Below are 20572 nucleotides of genomic sequence, written 5' to 3'. Positions count from 1 at the left end.
TATGGATCAGTTTTATGACTTTTTAAGATAAACACAAGCTCTTAGAAGACTTTTAAAGACTTCTGCCACCACAAATGCATTGACCAGCTCACGATGTTAGCAGTTCATGAAAGAAAGCTGTGCATGCTTTGGAACCTGATGGGATGAGTCTGTGCAAACACTGTGGGTCACTGAATGATTAACCAGTAACCTCTTTCAAAGGATTCTCCTGTTTCGTACCCAGAACTCCCCTAATGCAATGGTCTCTTGACCTCAATAAGTGAATCACAGCTCGTACCTCTAGTCTAGTGTTGACTGTTATATACCACAGCACTGCAGGCATCTCACGTTCTTGACTCAATTAACACATTCCTCCTTCTAGGTTTCCTACAAGGTTTTACTCACACTTTTCAAAAAGGATGCAAGATTAAAATATGAAGATTAGAGACTTGGAATCATATACTGTACCTTCTTATAACATTTTTATATATATATATATATATATAAGCCTTGTCATCTTCTTTGATGTTTACTTTATCAGTGGTATACATCTGACTGGTAAAAAAAAGTTCAGAAAAAGTCAGAGCCGTAGCGGCAGATTAGTTGGGTGAATGTGACATAAACCAGCACTGGTTGACTGTGTGGGAATGGTTTGTCTGTATGAGCGGCTCTCCTATATCACAAATCATGCATCTCCCAGTGGACTGGATCGCTTCTGATTTATGCATCCTTACTGGAGTGATGCAGGCAGAAAAGAGAGAGATGCAACTGAAACATTCCTGTGTGTTTAGAGTACACATCAGATGGAGGTGCCAAACTTCCTAAAGACAATTCACAAATTTAGTTTAGTGCCAAGGAGCCAAGGAATGGGAGTGATTCAGTAACTAGGGAGTTACCAAGGTCACGATTCTGCCCGCACTGAAGACACAAACAACAAAATTGGCAAAAATCTGTTTCGTTTCTCTATCTTGTTGTTGTTGTTGTTGTTGTGAAAAACACATTCTTATATGGTATATATCAGGGTTGGGCAACATTTTTGGCATGATGTGCCATTTAACATTTTTCTGGTTAACAAATGTGCTAACACACCCTTCCCCGTCCCTTTTAATGCAATCTGTATGTATACAGTTCATATACATTTTAAATGAGACGATGAGTAAAAGTATGATTTTCATGCAAGTTTGATTTCCATGCAAATAGTTGCTGAGGACTTTTTCATAAATAGTTTTTTAAACTTTTTTAAACGTTTCTGGAATAACAGATACTGATGAACAGTGACTGTACTGAACACCACTGTATGTATGTGACCAGGCAAACTCATTAAAACCGTTCAGTTTAATCACCTTTCTATATTAAAGCACTGTTTTAATTGATGCATGCACATCAAAATGAAAATGAAGCACCTAGTATGCAGCGGTCAAGAATTAATTCTAATAGTATTTATAGCTCCTAACAGGCTTGACTATGAGAAAAAAATTTACCTCAAAATGTACGTAAGTATGCAGTTTTCCCCATTGCTCACATGCCGTAGGTTGCCGACCCCTGGTCTATTTTGTAGAAGGTCTTTATTTATTACAGATTGATTATTATTTTATTACAGAACAAACAGATTAGACGTGTTTTTTCAGTGTCCATTTAAAGGTATTTTTCACCCAAATTTGTCACTGGGGAATTTCTGTAATCATTTTCTTACACTTGCTATATATATATTATTCTCAAACAAGGCATGGTTTCCCTCCAAAGCTGTGCATTTAACTAATGTGCAAAACTGGGATATCAAACAGTTTCCATCCAGTGAGACAAACAAGCTCATCCCATAGCTCACATGCTGTGTGTTTGTGGCTGGTGAAAGCAAATCTGTGCTGACCTGCTCTCAAAGACAGCAGCTGTCCATCACCCCAAGGATCCCACAGCTGCTCGAAAGCAAAGCATACGCCGGCTCAGGTCTGTCAGCAGGAGCCCTGGCCTCTGCATACTCAACAAACGCTAGGTGTGTTTAACTATAGTTACAACATTTTGCAATTGAATTGTAGAATTTGTAGAACTTCCTTCTGCTGCTTGAATGCTGAAGCAGCCAGTGACTGAAAACACCTCATTCGGCATCGATGGTTTCTCGCTTTATCAGTATTAGCTGATTTCACTATTGATGTGGTTTGATGGAATTCCAGGTTTTGTCAATTGTAAAAATATAATTATGCTTTGAACAAAAGCACTGATGATTTTTGTAAGTGGTCCCACATAAATAATGTGCTTCATCATTGTTTGAAACATAATTTTGACATTAACCTCATGACAAGACCCTCATGGAATCTCCATATGTAGAACTCTGTAGATACTTATTTTTGCCAAAAGTTTGACAAATAATTACAATTATGGAAGCCTATTTCTTCTAAGAGTAATAATAATAATAATAATAATAATAATAATAATAATAATAGATGTGAATATATTTATCAAAATTGCTAATTTATATCTCATGATTTATTTCTCAAAATTTGTAATAATTTCTCACAATTGTCACTTTATATAATAATAATCAAATATTTGTGAATATTTTTCTCATAATTGCAACTTTGTATCTCATTATTTACTTCTCAAAATGTGCAATAATTTCTCACAATTATAACTTTATGTATTAAATTGTGACTTTATTGCTCACAGCTGTAAGTTTATATCTCACGAATGCAACATTCTTTCCTCCAAATTTTCAAAGATTTTTCACAATTGTGACTTTTTCTAAAAATTGTCACTCTATGTTTCACAATTTAAGTTTTTTTTTTTTTTTCATAATTTTGATTTTATTTCTCCCAGTGACATTATTTCTTACAATTGCAACTGCCTTGCAAATGCCTTTTTGTCGCAATTGCAATTATTTCTCGCAGCTGACTTTTTTTTATCTCAAGAAAATATTTTTTAGGATTTTTTATCTCAAATTTGTGACCTTATATGTCATAATTGCAACGTTATATCACACGATCTCAGCTTTTTTTTTTTTTTTTTTTTGCAAAATGTATTTGCAATTATTTCATGCAGTTTATCTCAAAATGGTTTTACTTTTAATCTAATCTTATATATGTTATTTTATATCTCCCAATGTGACTTTATTTCTCAAAGTAACAACTTTCTTTGTAATTTCAAGTATCTTTATATCATCACAATGTAACTTTATTTGTTGTTAAATGTATTTGTTAAGTGATTTATGTATTTGTATCTGCAGGACTGGGCTTCCATAGATTTCAGCTTTTCTGCATCTAAAACCAAAATAGTCTCATGACAATTCGTAAGTATTTTACATTTCGGCAAAGCGATGGCTAATTTGTATGAATTTGTAATATAGTTCAATTCATACGAAATTGCCACCTTATAAAATAGTGATAAATAAATACAATTCCATGAGATTGGATTTGTTTAAACATGTTTTCCAGAATTTAAAACAGATTTTTCTCAATAATCAGTAGTATTAAATCAAGGAGGAAAAAAGCATCCCCCTGGTTCTACTCATGATATATGGCTCCTTTCTCTCAGAATGGATCTCATTTTGTTTAGTCCTTATATAAAAATGGTCCAACAATATTCATGAATTGCTATAGTTACAAACTCTTGCCCAATTACACAGGATTGGACAGTGAGTGCTGGAGTCTTTATAGAAACTCTAGAGTTGACAGCAGATTCTCTTGTGGTACCTCTGTCAGTTCTGGGGGATTCTAGATGCCAATAGCACCCCTTCCTAAATCCACCACATGCTCATTTCCTGTGGTAAGGGGCTGTGGGAAATCTTGTGCAGTCTGATAAGGGGGCCAGGATGGAAAACCCAGACAGCCAAATAATCAGTAGATTGGATGTTGGTAATCAAGAACAATCACAAGTCAGCATCTTGTTTGTTTAGCATCAGGCTCCCATACTGTACCTAGCCAAGTCATAATTCTTGCAGAAAATGACAATAGTTACTTTGTTTATCTTTCATACTGAATTCTATTTAGAGACGAGATACAGAAAAAAATGCATACTAATTATGTTCTTCCCATTTCCTGGTTTATCTGCTGGACTGCAAAGATTGCAGGACTTTTGTTTGTGTGGAAAAAATTTTACTAAAATGAGCACACTGGTCATTACTACAAACATTTTTTTAGTGGGAAAAACTTGGCACAGGAAGTCAACAATTAGTGATGCATTGTGTGTTGTAAATAAATTAAAATAGAAGTAGGTTTAATTATTTAATTTATTTAATTAATTTTTGCCATTTGCTTTGCTAAAGCTGTCAAAAACAAGTAAAATAAAAGAGTAAACAGCCAGTTTTTAAATAAAGCTAAATTACAATAAAAATTAAATAAAATGTACAGAGTAGAAACACACATTCAAAATCAGTATATATGTAAATACTAAATACTAATTTGTTCCCTTGGTGTAATAAAACATCCACATGATTTACTCATTTGTACGAAGCCCCACACACGACATGAAAAAATAAAAAAATAAATTGTGCGCACAATTTACTAAATCATTCCGTCACTGTAGTAAAACGTGCATACGATTACTATTGTGTTCCCTCGATTTACTTTTGCATTCCCTCGATTTGCTAAAGGGAATGAATTAGCAAATCGTGCACACAATTTAAAATTGAGTGAACGAAATAGTAAATCGAGGGAATGCAATAGTAATCATGAACACGTTTTAGTACAGTGAGGGAACGAAATAGTAAATTGTGCACACGATTTAGCCTACAACTTTTTCCTGCATATCATGTGCAGGGCTCCGTAAATTCGATTCCTCTATGTACTAAAACATGCGCATGATTTTCTAATTCGATCCCTCGATGTACTAAAAAATGCGCACGATTGACTAATTCGATCCCTCGATGTACTAAAACGTGCGCATGATTTTCTAATTCGATCCCTCGATCTACTTAAATCGATCCCTCGATGTACTAAATTGTGCGCACGATATACTAATTTGATCCCTCGATGTACTAAAATCGATCCCTTGATGTACTAAAACGTACGCACGATTTACTAATTCAATCCATCAATGTACTAAAATCGATCCCTCGATGTACTAAAACGTGCGCACAATTTACTAATTCGATCTATCGATGTACTAAAATCGATCCCTCGATGTACTAAAAAGTGCGCACGATTGACTAATTCAATCCCTCGATGTACTAAAACGTGCACATGATTTTCTAATTCGATCCCTCGATGTACTAAAATCGATCCCTCGATGTACTAAAACGTGCACATGATTTTCTAATTCGATCCATCGATGTACTAAAATCGATCCCTCGATGTACTAAAATATGTGCACAATTTATTATTCATTTCCTAAGTGTACTAAAGCATGCAAATGATTAATATTTCGTTTTCTCTATTATGGTCTATCAGGTGGAAAAATACTGTTTGGAAACAGCAGGCAGTAATTGTTAGTACTGAGGCATAACAGTGTAGACATGAACACTGCAAACTACATGTGTGTGACCAGCACATGACCTTTCTACATCAAAGTTATGGATGACTGCTTGTGAAACGCTGTAATGGCAAACAGATCCTGGTGGATGGAGAAAAGGAATGTCGATGCACATTACTGGCATGTGAATCCTGGAAAATGTCTGGGTCAAATAACGGATAGATTCACAGAGGCAGATGTAAAGACCCTAAAGCATCATCATTTACAAGGCACATACTGTATCAAGCATACAGTATATCAGAGAAACCTAGAAAGTCATTTGTTATTGGATGTAAGCGTGGAAAAATTTCTAAAGAGCATGTAAAGTTAATTAATTAATTAATTAAAAAGTACATTTAAAAATACAGTAATGGGAAAGTATTATGAAATATTATTACAATTTAAAATGATTGTTTTCTCTTTTGCTATATTTAAGATGTAATTTATTCCTGTGATCAAAGTTGAATTTTCAGTATCATTACGCCATTTTTCAGTGTCACACGATCCTTCAGAAATCATTCTAATAATAATAATATTACTGGTGATCTATACTAATAATGGTTTTTAGTAATAGTTTTTAAAACAGTTTTGCTGCTTAAATCCATGATATATATTTTTCCAGGATTTTCTGATAAATAGAAAGTTCAATGAACAGCATTTGTTTGATATATTATATCTTTTATATATGTCTTTACTGATTAAATTGAATGCATTTTGATTTTGAATAAATAAATGAATACATTTGAAATTCTGATTTGCCATGAAATAAATAAATTACATTTGAATATATATTTAGATAGAAAACAGCTATTTAAATGTATGATATAATTTCACAATATCACTTTTTTAACCATATTTTTTTTTTTAAATAAATGCAGCCTTGGTGAGCATAAGAGACTTAATGGAAAAAGAAGATAAAGAAAAAAAAAAACATTAAATTAGTCCTGGCTAACATAAGTTTACTAAATTTTCCACATTCTTAACCCTGCCTTCACATATGTTTGCGATATTAATAAATATACTGTTCTTGATTTCAATACACAATCAATGTTTCCAGATGATTTACCTCCCAGTTCCCACTGATTTTGATTAATTTTTGTCGGATAAAATTACTTTGGGCAGCTGGACATATGTAAGGCTGACTGATTAATATTCTTTAGCCGATCTGTAAGCCTGCTGATTATAGCTGATTAACTATATTAACTTTTCGAATTAAGCAAGAGACTTCGCTGTAGACTTGTGCCATGCCACAAATAATTCTCCTCTGAAGAATAACTGCCAGAATGTTTTTGTTTGTGATAAGAAGCCCTGAATGGCAGAACTAGTGTTATCAAAGAGGCCAAGCACTTGTGTCCATGTCTTCACCCTCCCTCTCGCCGTTTCAGACGCTATCTTTCTGACTGTGCAGAAACACTCCAGACTTCTGTGGGTTATTCACTAATGAATCTCAATGCATTTCACCATGTTCAGCCTCTAGATACTATCTGTGCGCAAACGTTTACGGTACTCTCTCTACTACTTTCTACTAATTAAACAAATCTACAAATAAACCAACTAAATTACTAAGACTTGATTTATGTGTGCGTAAATTTCTCTTTTCTGAGAAGATCATCAATATCAGGAAGGCGATTAGCACATCCTCAAGTAATGCAGAGGTCAGACAGATTCAGCCACAATATCAAAAATATACTATGTCTATTTTTGAAACAATTGATAGCAAAATTCTGGAAGACATAGTGCAGCACCTAAAATCATTAACCTGCTGTCTTGACACACTTCCCACATCTTTTTTCAAAAGTGTGCTTAACTGCTTAGAAGCAGATCTTTTTGGTGAAGTGGTGAACGCCTCACTACTTTATGGGACATTTCCAAACTCCCTAAAAACTGCAGTTGTTAAGCCCCACCTGGAAAAGAGCAATCTTGATAACACAATTTTGAGCAATTTCAGACCAATATCTAATCTTCCTTTTATTGGCAAAATTATAGAAAATGTAGTTTTTAATCAGATGAACAAATACTTAAACTTAAATGGATACCCGGACAATTTTCAATCTGGTTTTCGACCGCATCACAGCACAGAGACAGCACTCATTAAGATAATAAATTATATTCGCTTAAATTGCGACTCTAGCAAAATATCGGTGCTTGTATTGCTAGATCTCAGTGCTGCGTTTGACACTGTCGATCATAACATACTACTAGAGAGACTGGAAAACTGGGTCGGGCTTTCTGGGGTGGTACTTAAATGGTTCAGGTCATACTTAGAAGGGAAAGGCTATTATGTGAGTCTAGGAGAGCATAAGTCTAAATGGAAGTCCATGACATGTGGAGTCCAACAAGGCTCAATTCTTGCACCGCTCTTGTTTAACCTGTATATGCTTCCACTGAGTCAAATAATGAGAAAGAACCAAATTGCCTATCACAGCTATGCTGATGATACCCAGATTTATCTAGCCTTATCTCCAAACGACTACAGCCCCATTGACTCCCTCTGCAAATGCATTGATGAAATTAATAGTTGGATGTGCCAGAACTTTCTTCAGTTAAACAAGAAAAAAACTGAAGTCATTGCATTTGGAAACAAAGATGAAGTTCTCAAGGTGAATGCATACCTTGACTCTAGGGGTCATACAACTAAAAAACAAGTCAGGAATCTTGGTGTGATTCTGGACACAGACCTTAGTTTCAGTAGTCATGTCAAAGCAGTAACTAAATCAGCATACTATCATTTAAAAACATTGCAAGAATTAGATGTTTTGTTTCCAGCCAAGACTTGGAGAAACTAGTTTATGCCTTAATCACCAGCAGGGTGGACTATTGTAACGCTGCTGCCAGGATTCTGACTAGAACCAGAAAATCTGAGCATATCACACCAGTCCTCAGGTCCTTACACTGGCTTCTAGTTACATTTAGGATTGATTTTAAAATACTTTTACTCGTATATAAGTCACTACATGACCTTGGACCGAAATATATTTCAGATATGCTCACTGAATATAAACCTAACAGAGCACTCAGATCACTAGGATCGAGTCAGTTAGAAATACCAAAGGTTCACACAAAACAAGGGGAGTCCGCCTTTAGTTACTATGCTGCCCGCAGTTGGAATCAACTTCCAGAAGAGATCAGATGTGCTAAAACACTAGTCCCTTTTAAATCTAGACTCAAAACTATCTGTTTAGTTGTGCATTTATTGAATGAGCACTGTGCTATGTCCGAACTGACATTTCTAACTGTTTTTAAATTGATTTTAAGTAAACGTTTCAATCATTTTAAAAATTTTAAAATCTCTTGTTTTATTTTATTTCTTATATTTCATGATTATTTTACTGTCTTTGATGTATAGCACTTTGAATTACCACTGTGTATGAAATGTGCTATATAAATAAACTTGCCTTGCTTTACTGCGTAAAAACTTTATTGCTTTCTAATTAAATACAATTTTTAAAAAAAAACACATAAAACTAAGTAATTGTTTCTGGAGTATATAATGTAGAAATATTTCTGTAAAGCCAGCCCGATTTCACGGCAATTCGTACATATTTTATGAGGTGGCTAATTTGTACGAATTTGTATGAACAAATGCATAAGATTTTTGCTAAATCCTACATATTTTACGAGTTTCACAATTCGTATGAATTTGTTTGAACTACCTACACTTAGCCCCGCCCCTAAACCTAACTGACACTAGGGTTTTAGACAAATCATATAACATCGTATGAGTGAGGTCGTACAAATTCATACGAATTAGCTGCTCTGCATTAAAATTGAATGCTCAATTGGATTGAGATCTGGAGAATTTTGAGAACAAGGCAACACCTTAAACTCTTTACAGTGTTTCTCAATACATTCCTGAACAATCTGCAAACAAGTCTGTAGAAGTCCTAGGAAGGTGGTCCATGTCAAAGTAACTTCCAGTGGCCTACCTTCTTCCCATAGTGCACTAGAACTAGATCAGTCTGATCCATAAATGAAATACTGGTTTTGTGAACAAGTCAGTCAATTAATTTAAAATATCTAATTGACAAGAATGATATTTGTTGTTAAAAAAATGACAATTTGGGTGAACTAATAATTTATTTAAATACAAAGCTGTCAAACAGGAATCTACTGTATATATATATATTAGTGCTGTCAATCGATTAAAAAAAATTAACTAATTAATCGCACAATTTTTAAAAATTAATCGCGATTAATCGCGATTAATCGCAATTAAAAGACTGAAACTTTTTGGATATGTAAATGTAAAATGTAAATAATTAATGTAAACTCAAGACATTTAAATTTAAATTCAAAATATTTAAATTCAAAATATGATTGTTTATTGGAATTTTTGTTTAACTTGTAACACAGATTTTCTCATGTAAACAACATACCTGCAATAAACCATCAATATCCTCCAAATTAACTGTTGGCTTGAAAGCCATATTTATTACAGAAATAAAAGCACAGGCATGTAAGTACCATTTGAATTTCAAAACAATCAATGCCAATGAAAAACAAAAATGATTTCCATGTTGAATTCTAAGTGGACTGCAAAAAAATTCCAAAGTATAGTCATTGCCAGTGCTTTAAGTGGGCCAGTACGCACCAGTACTCAGTACCGCCACTTCCAAATATAGCTCTTGAGCGTACGGCCACCTCTCCGTGCGCCCAGAACGTGCTTGTAGCGTACCGGTACGCTCATTTGGACATCTGTTTTAATAGAGGTTTTAATCTTTTACCTGCACTGCCGATTTTCAGAGCGCCCTTCACAATGCAAGCTTCCTAATTCATCCCACCCAGAGCAGAAACTACATTACCCATTCACCCTTAAGTTATACAAGTGAATAGCGCATGTGTCGCTTTTCCCACTGTTAAGTGTCAACAACTCAACGTGGCCGGAGAAGGTGTGAAACTCGTTGTGAGTTATACTAAAGCAAAATCTTGAGTAGTTATTGTCTGATAAACATTAAAAACTGTCTGCGGAGGTTGAGTTGTCCTGCAGCCCCCGCTGGCTGCTCATTGGCTGCAGCATCTTTTTTCTAAGTTCTAAAAAAATACCGTAGACGGCAAGGCACAAATTTAGATATTTATTTATCTAATTAATCTATAGCCTATGCACAAAGACAATATGATCTTTTTGTCCCCTTTTTGTTTTAAAGCTTGATGAAGAGAGAGAGCGCAAGTTGCTGCAGCTGTGAGGAGGACAGTGATGCACGCGCACAGGAGTGATTGACAGTTCGCGGCACTGTGTACAAAAAATACTCCGCTACAAAATTATTTCGTTAAAGCTTATTAACGTTAGCGTTACAGAAAGGTCTGATTTACGCACTGTTACAGTCATTGTTTTTTTTTTTTTTTTTTTTTTTTTTTTAACAATGACATTTGAGTTCATGATTTTAATGTTGCTGTTTCTTGTGGCAGACTAAATGAAGAGTAATGTTTCTTGTGGCAGACTGAAGAGTAATCCGGCAGAGTTTTATACTGAAACTTTCCGTCTAAAAGTCCTTCCTTGGTCTTATCCATATTTCTTTGCACGTTGAACACACATAGGCCACAACTGGAAATAAAAAAAACTGCAACCGCGTTAATTGCGTTATTTTATTTTAACGCGTTAAATATTTCAAATTAATCGAATGCGTTAACGCGCTAATTTTGACAGCACTAATATATATATATATATATATATATATATATATATATATATATATATATATATATATATATATATATAGTCAATTTCACAGTTTATTTGCTATAGTTTAGAAAATGGTAATAAAATATGACAAGAACTCAGAGTTCAGAACAAATTCATTTTGATAATGTCAGATAACACTAGCAAAACACGTGTTTAAAAGGGTCTAAATTTTGGGTCTAAATTCTGCATCCACTAGAAAAAAATTGCAAAAATTATATCTGGTGTCTGAATAATTTTTGTTTTAACTGTATAGATTTGTTTTACAGAAAACTAAATAAAGCATACTTCACTTAGAAGAGACTGGCTGAATTTTACATATTGTATATATACAGTGGGGCTCGAAAGTTTGGGCACCCCTTGCAGAATCTGTGAAAATATGAGTAATTTTCAAAAAATAAGAGAGATCATACTAAATGCATGTTATTTTTTATTTAGTACAGTCCTGAGTAAGATATTGTACATAAAAGATATTAACATTTAGTCCACAAGACAAAAGAATTGCTGAAATTATTAAAATAACCCCACTCAAAAGTTTGGGAACCCTTGGTTCTTAGTACTGTGTGTGGTCACCTGATGATCCACGACTGTCTTTCTGTTTTGTGATGGTTGTGCATGAGTCCCTTGTTTGTTCTGAACAGTTAAACTGAGCAGCGTTCTTCAGAAAAATCTTTAAGGTCCTGTAGATTCTTCAGTTTTCCAGCATCTTTGCATATTTAAACCCTTTCCAGCAGTGACTTTATGATTCTGAGATACATCTTTTCACACTGAGGACAATTGAGGCACTCAAACACAATTATTTAAAAAGGTTCAAACGTTCACTGATGCTCCAGAAGGAAACAAGATGCATTAAGAGCTGGGGGGTGAAAACTTTTGGAATTTGAAGATCAAGGTAAACTGTACTTATTTGTGTACCGGGAAACATACAAGTATCTTCTGTTGCTTACTAAGGGCAGAACTAAATGGAAAAAAATTATATTTCAATAAAATAAGACAAATTTGGCCATCTTCATCGTGTTCAAAAGTTTTCATATTATTCATATTATCATATTATCATGTTATTTTAATAATTTCAGCATTTATTTTTTTTTTGTCTTGTGGACTAAATGTTAATATATTTTATGTACAATACTCAGGACTGTACTAAATAAAATATAACATGCATTTAGTATGATCTCTCTTATTTTTTGAAAATTACTCATATTTTCACAGATTCTGCAAGGGGTGCCCAAACTTTCGAGCCCCACTGTATGTGCCTGTGTTGTATATCTGTTTCCCGGCAGCAGTATGTTATGCTGTTCTTGGACCGATAGCGCTCATGCACAGTTCATTCTTCTCTTCCAAACTTGGACACAGAGCTACACAGATTATAGAAGGCCATCTAGTGGAGACAGTGCACTAGCTCATTCAATGATCGAGTTATACATTAGGCCATTATTTATATGACCGCATGAAACACCTCAAGATATGCCAAGGTTAACCAGTGTGATCACTTTCAATCCTGTGAACTCTCTTAAAGCATTTTGAACTATAGCACTTGTTCAGTTTTCCTGCTAATAACATCCCACATTATATATACAAATTTATACCACGTCAAGTGATGTATTGCTTTTAATAGGATTCTGTGTGATAGTGGAATTAACAAACATTGTAGAATAAAACAGCAGACTCCCTTTTCTTGTTAGTGTTGATTTCAAAGCCATTGGATTTTTTATATTCATAACTGATCAATTAGTATTGGAAAGTTACACAATAAAACATTGTTCAAAATTAATCAATGAATCAATCAGTAAATCAATCAATGCATGTCTATCATGTTTGAGAAAAAAAAAAGTGGGTGGTGGGAGTGTTCATTTAATCAAATATGAATAACAGGGGCCTCTTCAGCATCAGAGTGTGGAGCTAAACAATCAAATTTCTGATTCTGCCAGCAGCTTCTAAGTGTTTTTTCAAAGATTGTTTGAATGTAAATATGATTGTAAACACCAGCCTGGCCTGTGTGAATGTAATATGTGCTGATCCCTTTCTAACGGAGTGTCCTGTTGTGCCGCTGATGCTGAAACTCCCGTTTACTCTGATACAGAAGCCTGATTTGTTCACGTTTGTTTAGCTGCACAAACCAGTGGCACTTCAGCCAGAAGGGAAGCAGTCAGCCTCTATATAAGCAAGGCTTTGAGCACCATTTCATCATAATTTTTCTCCTTCTGCGACGAAGATCATCTCCTCACATGATTTGGTAACATAAACTGCTAATTAGTCAATCACATTGCAGCAACACTATATGTGGTGAAGACGACTTGAAGTTCAAACCAAGCATCAGAACGGCAAAGAAAGGGGATTTAAGTGACTTTGATCGTGGAATGTTTGTTGGTGTCAGATGGGCTGGTCTGAGAATTTCAAAAACTGCTGATCTACTGGGATTTGACATCCCCATCACCTACTGGGGACTGAATAAGAGATTCAGTGAGTGGCAGTTGTGTGGACAAAAAAGCCTTGTTGATGTCAGAGCAGAATGGGCAGACTGGTAGAGATGATAGAAAGGCAACAGTAACTCAAGAACACCATCTCTGAACGCACAACACGTCGAACCCTGAAGCTACAGCAGCAGAAAACCACACCGGGTGCCACTCCTGTCAGCTAAGAACAGGAAACAAAGGCTACACTTAGCACAGGCTCTCCAAAATTGGACAATAGAAGACTGGAAAAACGTTGACTGGACTGAGGAGTCTGGATTTCTGCTAAGACATTCAGATGGTGGGGTCAGAATTTGATGTAAAGAACATGAAAGCATGGATCTATCCTGCCTTGTCTCAGAAGTTCAGACTGCTGCTAGTGGTGTAATGGTGTGGGGAATATTGTCTTGGCACACGTTTGGCCCCTTAGTACCAATTTAGTAATGTTAGTTTAAATGCCACTGCCTACCTGACAATTATTGCTGACCATGTCCATCCCTTTATGACTACAGTGTACCAATCTTCTGATGACTACTTCCAGCAGGATAGGGCACCATCTCACAAAGCTGAGATCATCTCAGACTTGTTTCTTGAACGCAAGGAGTTCACTTTACTCAAATGGCCTCAGAGTCACCAGATGTCAAGCCAATAGAGCAGCTTTGGGATGTGGTGGAATGGGAGATTGCCATCATGGATGTGCAGCAGACAAATCTGCAGCAACTGCATGATGCTATTGCCATTTATGTCAATATGGACCAAAATATCTGAGGAATGTTGTTTCCAACACCTTGTTGAATCTATGCCACGAAGAATTAAGGCAGTTCTGAAGGCAAAAGGGGGGTCCAACCTGGTACTAGTAAAGTGTACCTAATAAAGTGGCCAGTGAGCATATACAGAATACATGCTTTACTCTTAATGCATGTATTTTGAAAACATTAACATTAGTGAAGATATTTATACATGCAAACACCTACAATATGAAATGCCCCATGCTATGTTTTACTGAACAGTACATACTAAATGATAAAATAAAAAAACATTGCCAACTATTATCCTTCCTGTTATTAGTAACAAAACAATATTGCCATGCTGAGAACCTACTTGCCTCTTCCTACTTGGGTTTAGTCTGAAGGAACAGCTATAACGATCACTCATTCACACTAGCTTCTCTGAAAAGTTTAGTTCATTTTAGATTATGAATCACAATGATAAATATGAAATTCAGCCAAAGATCTGTGGAATCAACGATTTTCACCATTTATTTTTTACATCAGTTTTGATATACATAGTCCAGGAAAAACACTACATTTATACATGAAATTGCTTTCAACAGTCACATATACCAATGATTGTGTTCTCAACATTTAATATGTGGTAAACGTTCAGAATTTGAGGATAAAAATTCCACTCAAAACCAGAAATCTCCTTGCGCTGATGCCTTCAGAAGTAATTAATAAAGTACATTTCCTATGATGACTTCTGAAATCTAAAACTTACAGGTTTATATCAACAGAATGGGACCTATAGACAGATGCTGCAGAGCTTCCTCTGAAAAGCTTGTACTTCGGCGAACTGTAGAAAAAGACAGACCAGTCAGAGATGAGAAACTGCACTTTCACCAAATTCAATTGAAATAGTTACCTCGATTTGAGCTGCTACCAATCGGATTTGGAGTAGCCTCACACTGTTTGTAACAACGCCCATCAGCAGTGTTCTCGGTGTGACAAATAGCGACATCACAATGAACAAATACCTAAATGTGCATCGTAAAATAACTTAAATGGTTATCAGTTCAATCCACCTGAAAAGAACACTGCAAACATCAGACTCTTAAAGAATTTGTATCAATATAAATTCTGGACACTTTTCAACTCACCCTTCTGGCCAAGGTGCCATTCTCACTTTTAGAGCTCTCTTCATCCTCTGAGAAAGTAAATGTTTTGACCTCAAATCTTTTGACGTGATCCGGGATGTCCACTCTCTCATCTGCGACAACAGGGAGGATGACGGTCTGTTCAGGATCTTTAGGACTGGCACATCTGGTTGAGGTGAAAAATTAGAACCTTCAAGTATAAATGCTCCACAAACACATGCAATGCTCGATACATACCCATCAACTATTAAATCCCATCTAGGTTTGGATTCTTTGTCCTCTGTGAGTGTTGCCCAACAGTTTTCCAGGACTACTGCTAACCTAGAGTCCCTGGATTGGTTCATACCCACCTCAAAATAGAGAGGCTGTTTCAGAAACTTTAAAACTGGGTAGTCACCATCATGATAGAAGAGCCGGTAAACCATATCTTGGGGACAAAAAAAAAAACAACACCTTGCATTATAACATTGTTCAGACTGACTTGCTTTTGTCTTACACTAGTTAGTTTCTTCTGGGTGATTTATAATTGCATGTTATTCCATAAAACATAACACTGGAGAAAGAAATTCATTTTTTTTTTTTTTTTTTTTTGCAAAGCTAAAGGAGTTTACATACCTTTAGAAAGCCTTAGGCTAACAGCAAGTTCACCCTTCCCAACATCTGCATATGGTTCGCTAAACTGTGAAACAGTGCTGAAGATCACGCTTTGTGTAGCGTTTGCGATATAAATGCAGGACACCGTGAACCTGTTTGACATGACCAGTTTCAATAGAAATGGTAATAAATTCATTAACATGCAAAAGCATTTTTGTACTTCAAAAGTGCTTGATGTCATTTAAAGTCATTAGTTAGCAACCAAGTTTACACAAATACTGCAATAAAAGAAACTGCAAAATGGGCAATGGGTTTCAGTGGGCAAACGGTATTGATTAATGAAGTGTTAAAAGAAAAAAAAAAAAAAAAAAATCCTAACCTGTATTCTGCCTCAGGTTTTTCAGAGGTCTTTGGCAAAGGTTTATCTTTCTTCCAGGTGACTTCATTCTCATATATCATGGTATACCCAACAAACTGAACAAACAGTATATGAACCTTCACATATAAAGTAGTAGTACAAATGTTTGATATGCATGTCTTCATTGTACCTTTCGTGTGGTTCCACAACTGGTGACATTAAAGTGGAAATAAGCAAAGTAGTCTTCAGTGTCGTAGGGTTTGCAGGCCGGGTCTCTTAGAGTGAGTTCACCGGGAAGAAGATGCGGTACCGATTCCAGTTTGGGAATTATCGCAGTAATCGTTCCATTAGGAAAACACTCTGGCACAACAAAAACCACGCAATCATAAAATAGCAACAAGAAATTATCAGGACAGTGATGCAAAATACAAACAAACCTGACATTTTTACAAAAAAGGGGCAGGCAAGAGAGAACTCTCTGAAACTCCAGTTATTTAAGGAATCGTAAACTTCCACATCAAGTCTTCCCAGGACTCCAGTCAACTGAACAGACTTGAAAATTAAAAGGGCATAAAACAGTCGGGGAATTAAGATGGTAGCCAATTGTCCATACTGTGGTAAGCATCAATAATTACTAGCGCAACCAAGGAAAAATTAAAAAAAAGAATACCTCAAAGGCCACAAATGGGGATAGGAATGGCACAATAATGTCAAAATGGGTCTCATTTAAATTATGCTGATATTGCTGTAAAATCGTATCATTCAGCTCCATTTGTCCCAGTTTGATCTTTATTTGGGAACTTGGGGTGGTACCATATTTGACATAAATGTTGAAGTAGTCCTCATTGCAACTGCCTTCTGCTTGTGGAAGGACTGCAGAAAAAAGGTATAAACAAAGTTAAATATCATAACGTCTCAGTTATGCACAATTCTACTTCTAGAGATCTGCCTTCGTGCAGAGTTTACTGCAGTTCTCCAGTCAATGGAGCCACAAACAAACAACTCTTTAGCAGGAAAAAAAAAAGCCAACCATTGGACCATGCTAATTATTGCAATACTGCCACAATATTATATTTAAATACTACCTGGATCACACAAACCTTCCAAAGCTTGACCCCTTGGCACAAAGGGAGATCTCCAGGAGCAGCTCTTTGCTCTGCTCTTGTAGCCAACATGCAGAGGTATCCAAAATCACTCTAAAGGTCTTACCAGTGTCAGCTAAAGAAGCTTCTAGAGCTATGGAGTGTGCAAATGATGCATGTTCATGCATGATGGCGAAACCAAAGATAAGAGGAAGTGTGTAGGTGGTTACATCAAGGCGAAAATTCTGCATTACAGATGAAACCATTTTAAGACAAGGCAAACCATACAAGCTGGGATAACAGCTACATAAACCGAAGTTTAAAGCATACCTTTATTTGGACTCGAGGATCAGAGAAGGGAACCTGGAGAGTAAAGGCTTTGGTGTCGTTGGAAAAAGTGTGCTCTTGCAGGAGAATGCCTTTATTGATGATCTCCGAGACGGTGAGCAATTCAGAGTCAAAGGTGATATTCAGCAGTTCCACATCAGGCAGGAAGTAACCAAGCAACATATCAAAAACCTTCTGGTTTGGGTTGGTGTCTGAGTACATAAAAACAATTATCTTAAATTTACAAGTAAAGAAAGCCTTTCCATCCTAAATGCAACACTCACAGTCTATAACTTGGAGCTGCCATGATGTCAAAGGGGTGGTGATGGGGAACAAGACCTTATACGAGGTCTTATCCAGGCCCTCCTTCCACAGTAGCTCAAGCATTGGTTCTATGTAGTAACTAACATGGTACTGCTCACTAAGAACATGACTCTGCGATAATAATAATAAAAGGTGTTATCTTTCACCATTATCTTCAAGTTAAATACAAAACATAGCTGAAAACTCAACCTTGTAGTATCCATCAGCAGCCCCAATGGGAATCCCAACAATGATATGGGAATCGGTGATGGTCATGACATAGTTACGGCTGGCCATCTCTTCAGGTGTGAACCTTCTACCATTAACGCCCAAGTGCACCTCCAGGATTTCAACTTCTGATGATACCAAAGGAGTAATGTGCAGAGGAACGTGCCAATAAATCATCTGACCCTCAACAGAAGCTCCATCTTAAGACAAATCAGAGCACAATATGAGTTGTGGATCACCAATATGGCGAAATAAGTGTGTGTGAATGAAGGCTCACTGATTGGACAGGCAGCTGCCGACTCCACTATAGTCATGATCCAGCGGTCTCGGAACAAGACCACTGATTTGAACACAATCATATCAACATTGTCGACCTAACACGAAAAAATATTTCAGGCACTAGAGAGAAATCAATGCATCGTGATTGAACGGTTTAATGTGCTTACATTTTGGATAAAGGTTTCAGCCGTGTTGAACGGGCTTCTCATGACCAGTCGTGTAGGAGAAGTGGAGACACTGTAGCCCATCGCTTGTAGGGTGTCTTTATGAAAAGCCTTCTCTCCAGGGGTGTACAGAAGGATTTTCCAAAGTTTCAAATTAGGTGTAAGACTGGGCTGTTAAAGAGGAACAATGTACATTTTCTGTATCAAAGATAATCATGAAAAAAGGGGTAAGCTTGCAAATGCTAGAATAGTTGCCATAACATTACTATACAGTTGCCAATCTATTTAGTATCATGAAGTGCTTGTAGTGCATTCTTATACAGGTCCTAGGGAGATTTTAGTAGTTGATAGGCCAAAACAGGATCCCACCCTATTACCTTCAGTAGGAACCCACCTTCAGTTTATAAGAGTAGCAGCATATGCCGGTTTAAAAAAAACAATTTTAGATGGGATTCATTTAGTATAAATTGTGCAGGACACCAGTAAGAGTTATGCATAACGAAGCACCCAAACAATTTTTTTTTATACATACCCACGCTTTTACTGGTTCTTTTACCATCTTGACTTCTGGTAATGCATTCCTTACAGATACCTGACAGAACATAAACAGGCATGCACAGGCCAGTAGCAATATCACACTTCATCTCCACTGACACATTAGAACACTAGTCTTCATTTATTATCCAATTAGATAAGCATTTTCTTTCAAAATGAACAGCCATCAATCCTATCAAGTACCCTGCTGCTATTGGTCATAACTTAAAGTAATCTCTACATTTATTTAAAGTGGAAAAAAACAAAAAAACAAATTACATTCAAAAGAAAATAAGAGCAGTTACTTGCCTCCATGTAGTTTGTCTCACACAAAATCTCTCTTGAAACCATGGTGTGACTGCAGGACTTGGACACTTCAAGGACTTTCTCAGATAGCGTGGGGATTTCATACAGTTTAAACTGCATGGCTACTTTAAACTCCTTGTCACCCTATTCAAAATGGTTGGGTATGTGTAATAAAGAAAAAAAAAATCCTTTCCCCTCCTTAACACCCACATCATATTTTAACTATAGCTTCAGAACTAGAGATGGTTAAAGGAATGTTTAATTTATAAAGACACAAACCTGGTTCTCTGCAAAACAACTCTGTTGGGAACCTGACACTATCAAATTCCCCCAAGGATCCGATTTCTGTGTATAGCCACACTGAGCCGCCAGGTGAGGTGTGAGAAAGACTGTATGGGTGTTATCTGAAACACCCAGAGGAGGTCTGAATTGATTCTTGGGTGTATTAAACTCCTTGGCACACGAACAAATGGATAATTAACTTACTGACTGCATACACCTCTAAAGGACTTCCTGCTCTCAAAGAACCGGGGAGGATAAACTGTACTCTATTTCCAAGACATTCAGCTTGGATTCCATCTGCAATCGAGAAAGGTGTCCATTAAGTAATGAATTACATGACTTGACACAAAATAGTTTAAACCAATAGCATGGCTTACCTTCAGAGGTATCAGCATGGATGCATATTACAGTGACCATTACCCATAAAGCCCTACAAGAATCATACATAAATCAACACATCTCCTGATGAATTCAAACGCACACATTTCCATAGCCCAAGACATACCATATTTCAAAGCATCCCATTATTTGAAATCTTTGTTAATGTATATCAGAAACCATCGACTGTGTGTTTCTACACAAAAGTGCGCCCTGGACGACAGGTGATTAATGAACTGTGTCTCGTGCGCGTTCCGTCTGATTGCACATTATTGCGTACAGGTGAGGAACATAAACTCCTCGCGCAGCTTCCTGC

General features: G+C 36.2%; 1 protein-coding gene across 1 annotated transcript; it reads right to left on the bottom strand.

Annotated features, from left to right (window-relative positions):
* Positions 1 to 14782: 14782 nt before the first annotated feature.
* On the bottom strand, positions 14783 to 20528 carry LOC113063394 (uncharacterized). Its single transcript, XM_026233755.1, has 21 exons — positions 20384 to 20528; positions 20256 to 20308; positions 20083 to 20175; positions 19876 to 20000; positions 19600 to 19740; positions 19289 to 19348; positions 18760 to 18927; positions 18591 to 18687; positions 18296 to 18513; positions 18067 to 18217; positions 17786 to 17994; positions 17583 to 17700; positions 17044 to 17246; positions 16811 to 16925; positions 16564 to 16733; positions 16395 to 16489; positions 16037 to 16167; positions 15659 to 15848; positions 15425 to 15587; positions 15190 to 15301; positions 14783 to 15120 (listed from the first exon to the last, which is right to left on the bottom strand). The coding sequence occupies exons 1-21, from the start codon at positions 20401 to 20403 to the stop codon at positions 15050 to 15052; spliced, it is 2703 nt and encodes a 900-aa protein (XP_026089540.1). The 5' UTR covers positions 20404 to 20528; the 3' UTR covers positions 14783 to 15049.
* Between the last annotated feature and the right edge of the window lie 44 nt (positions 20529 to 20572).

The sequence above is a fragment of the Carassius auratus genome, chromosome 45, assembly GCF_003368295.1.
Source record: "Carassius auratus strain Wakin chromosome 45, ASM336829v1, whole genome shotgun sequence".
In the NCBI taxonomy this organism is placed as follows: Eukaryota; Metazoa; Chordata; class Actinopteri; order Cypriniformes; family Cyprinidae; genus Carassius; species Carassius auratus.
The sequence above is the reverse complement of the archived record's forward strand: the minus strand, read 5'-3'. Positions and strand labels throughout refer to the sequence as shown.

Bases quoted from the DNA above. Each gene is read 5' to 3' on its own strand.
- LOC113063394 (XM_026233755.1), bottom strand. From the start codon at position 20,403: ATGGGATGCTTTGAAATATG. The intron at 20,309-20,383 runs GTATGTCTTGGG...TGATTCTTGTAG, and splicing joins ATGGGATGCTTTGAAATATG to GGCTTTATGGGTAATGGTCA. The intron at 16,168-16,394 runs GTTAGGATTTTT...CATGTCAAACAG, and splicing joins AAACCTGAGGCAGAATACAG to GTTCACGGTGTCCTGCATTT.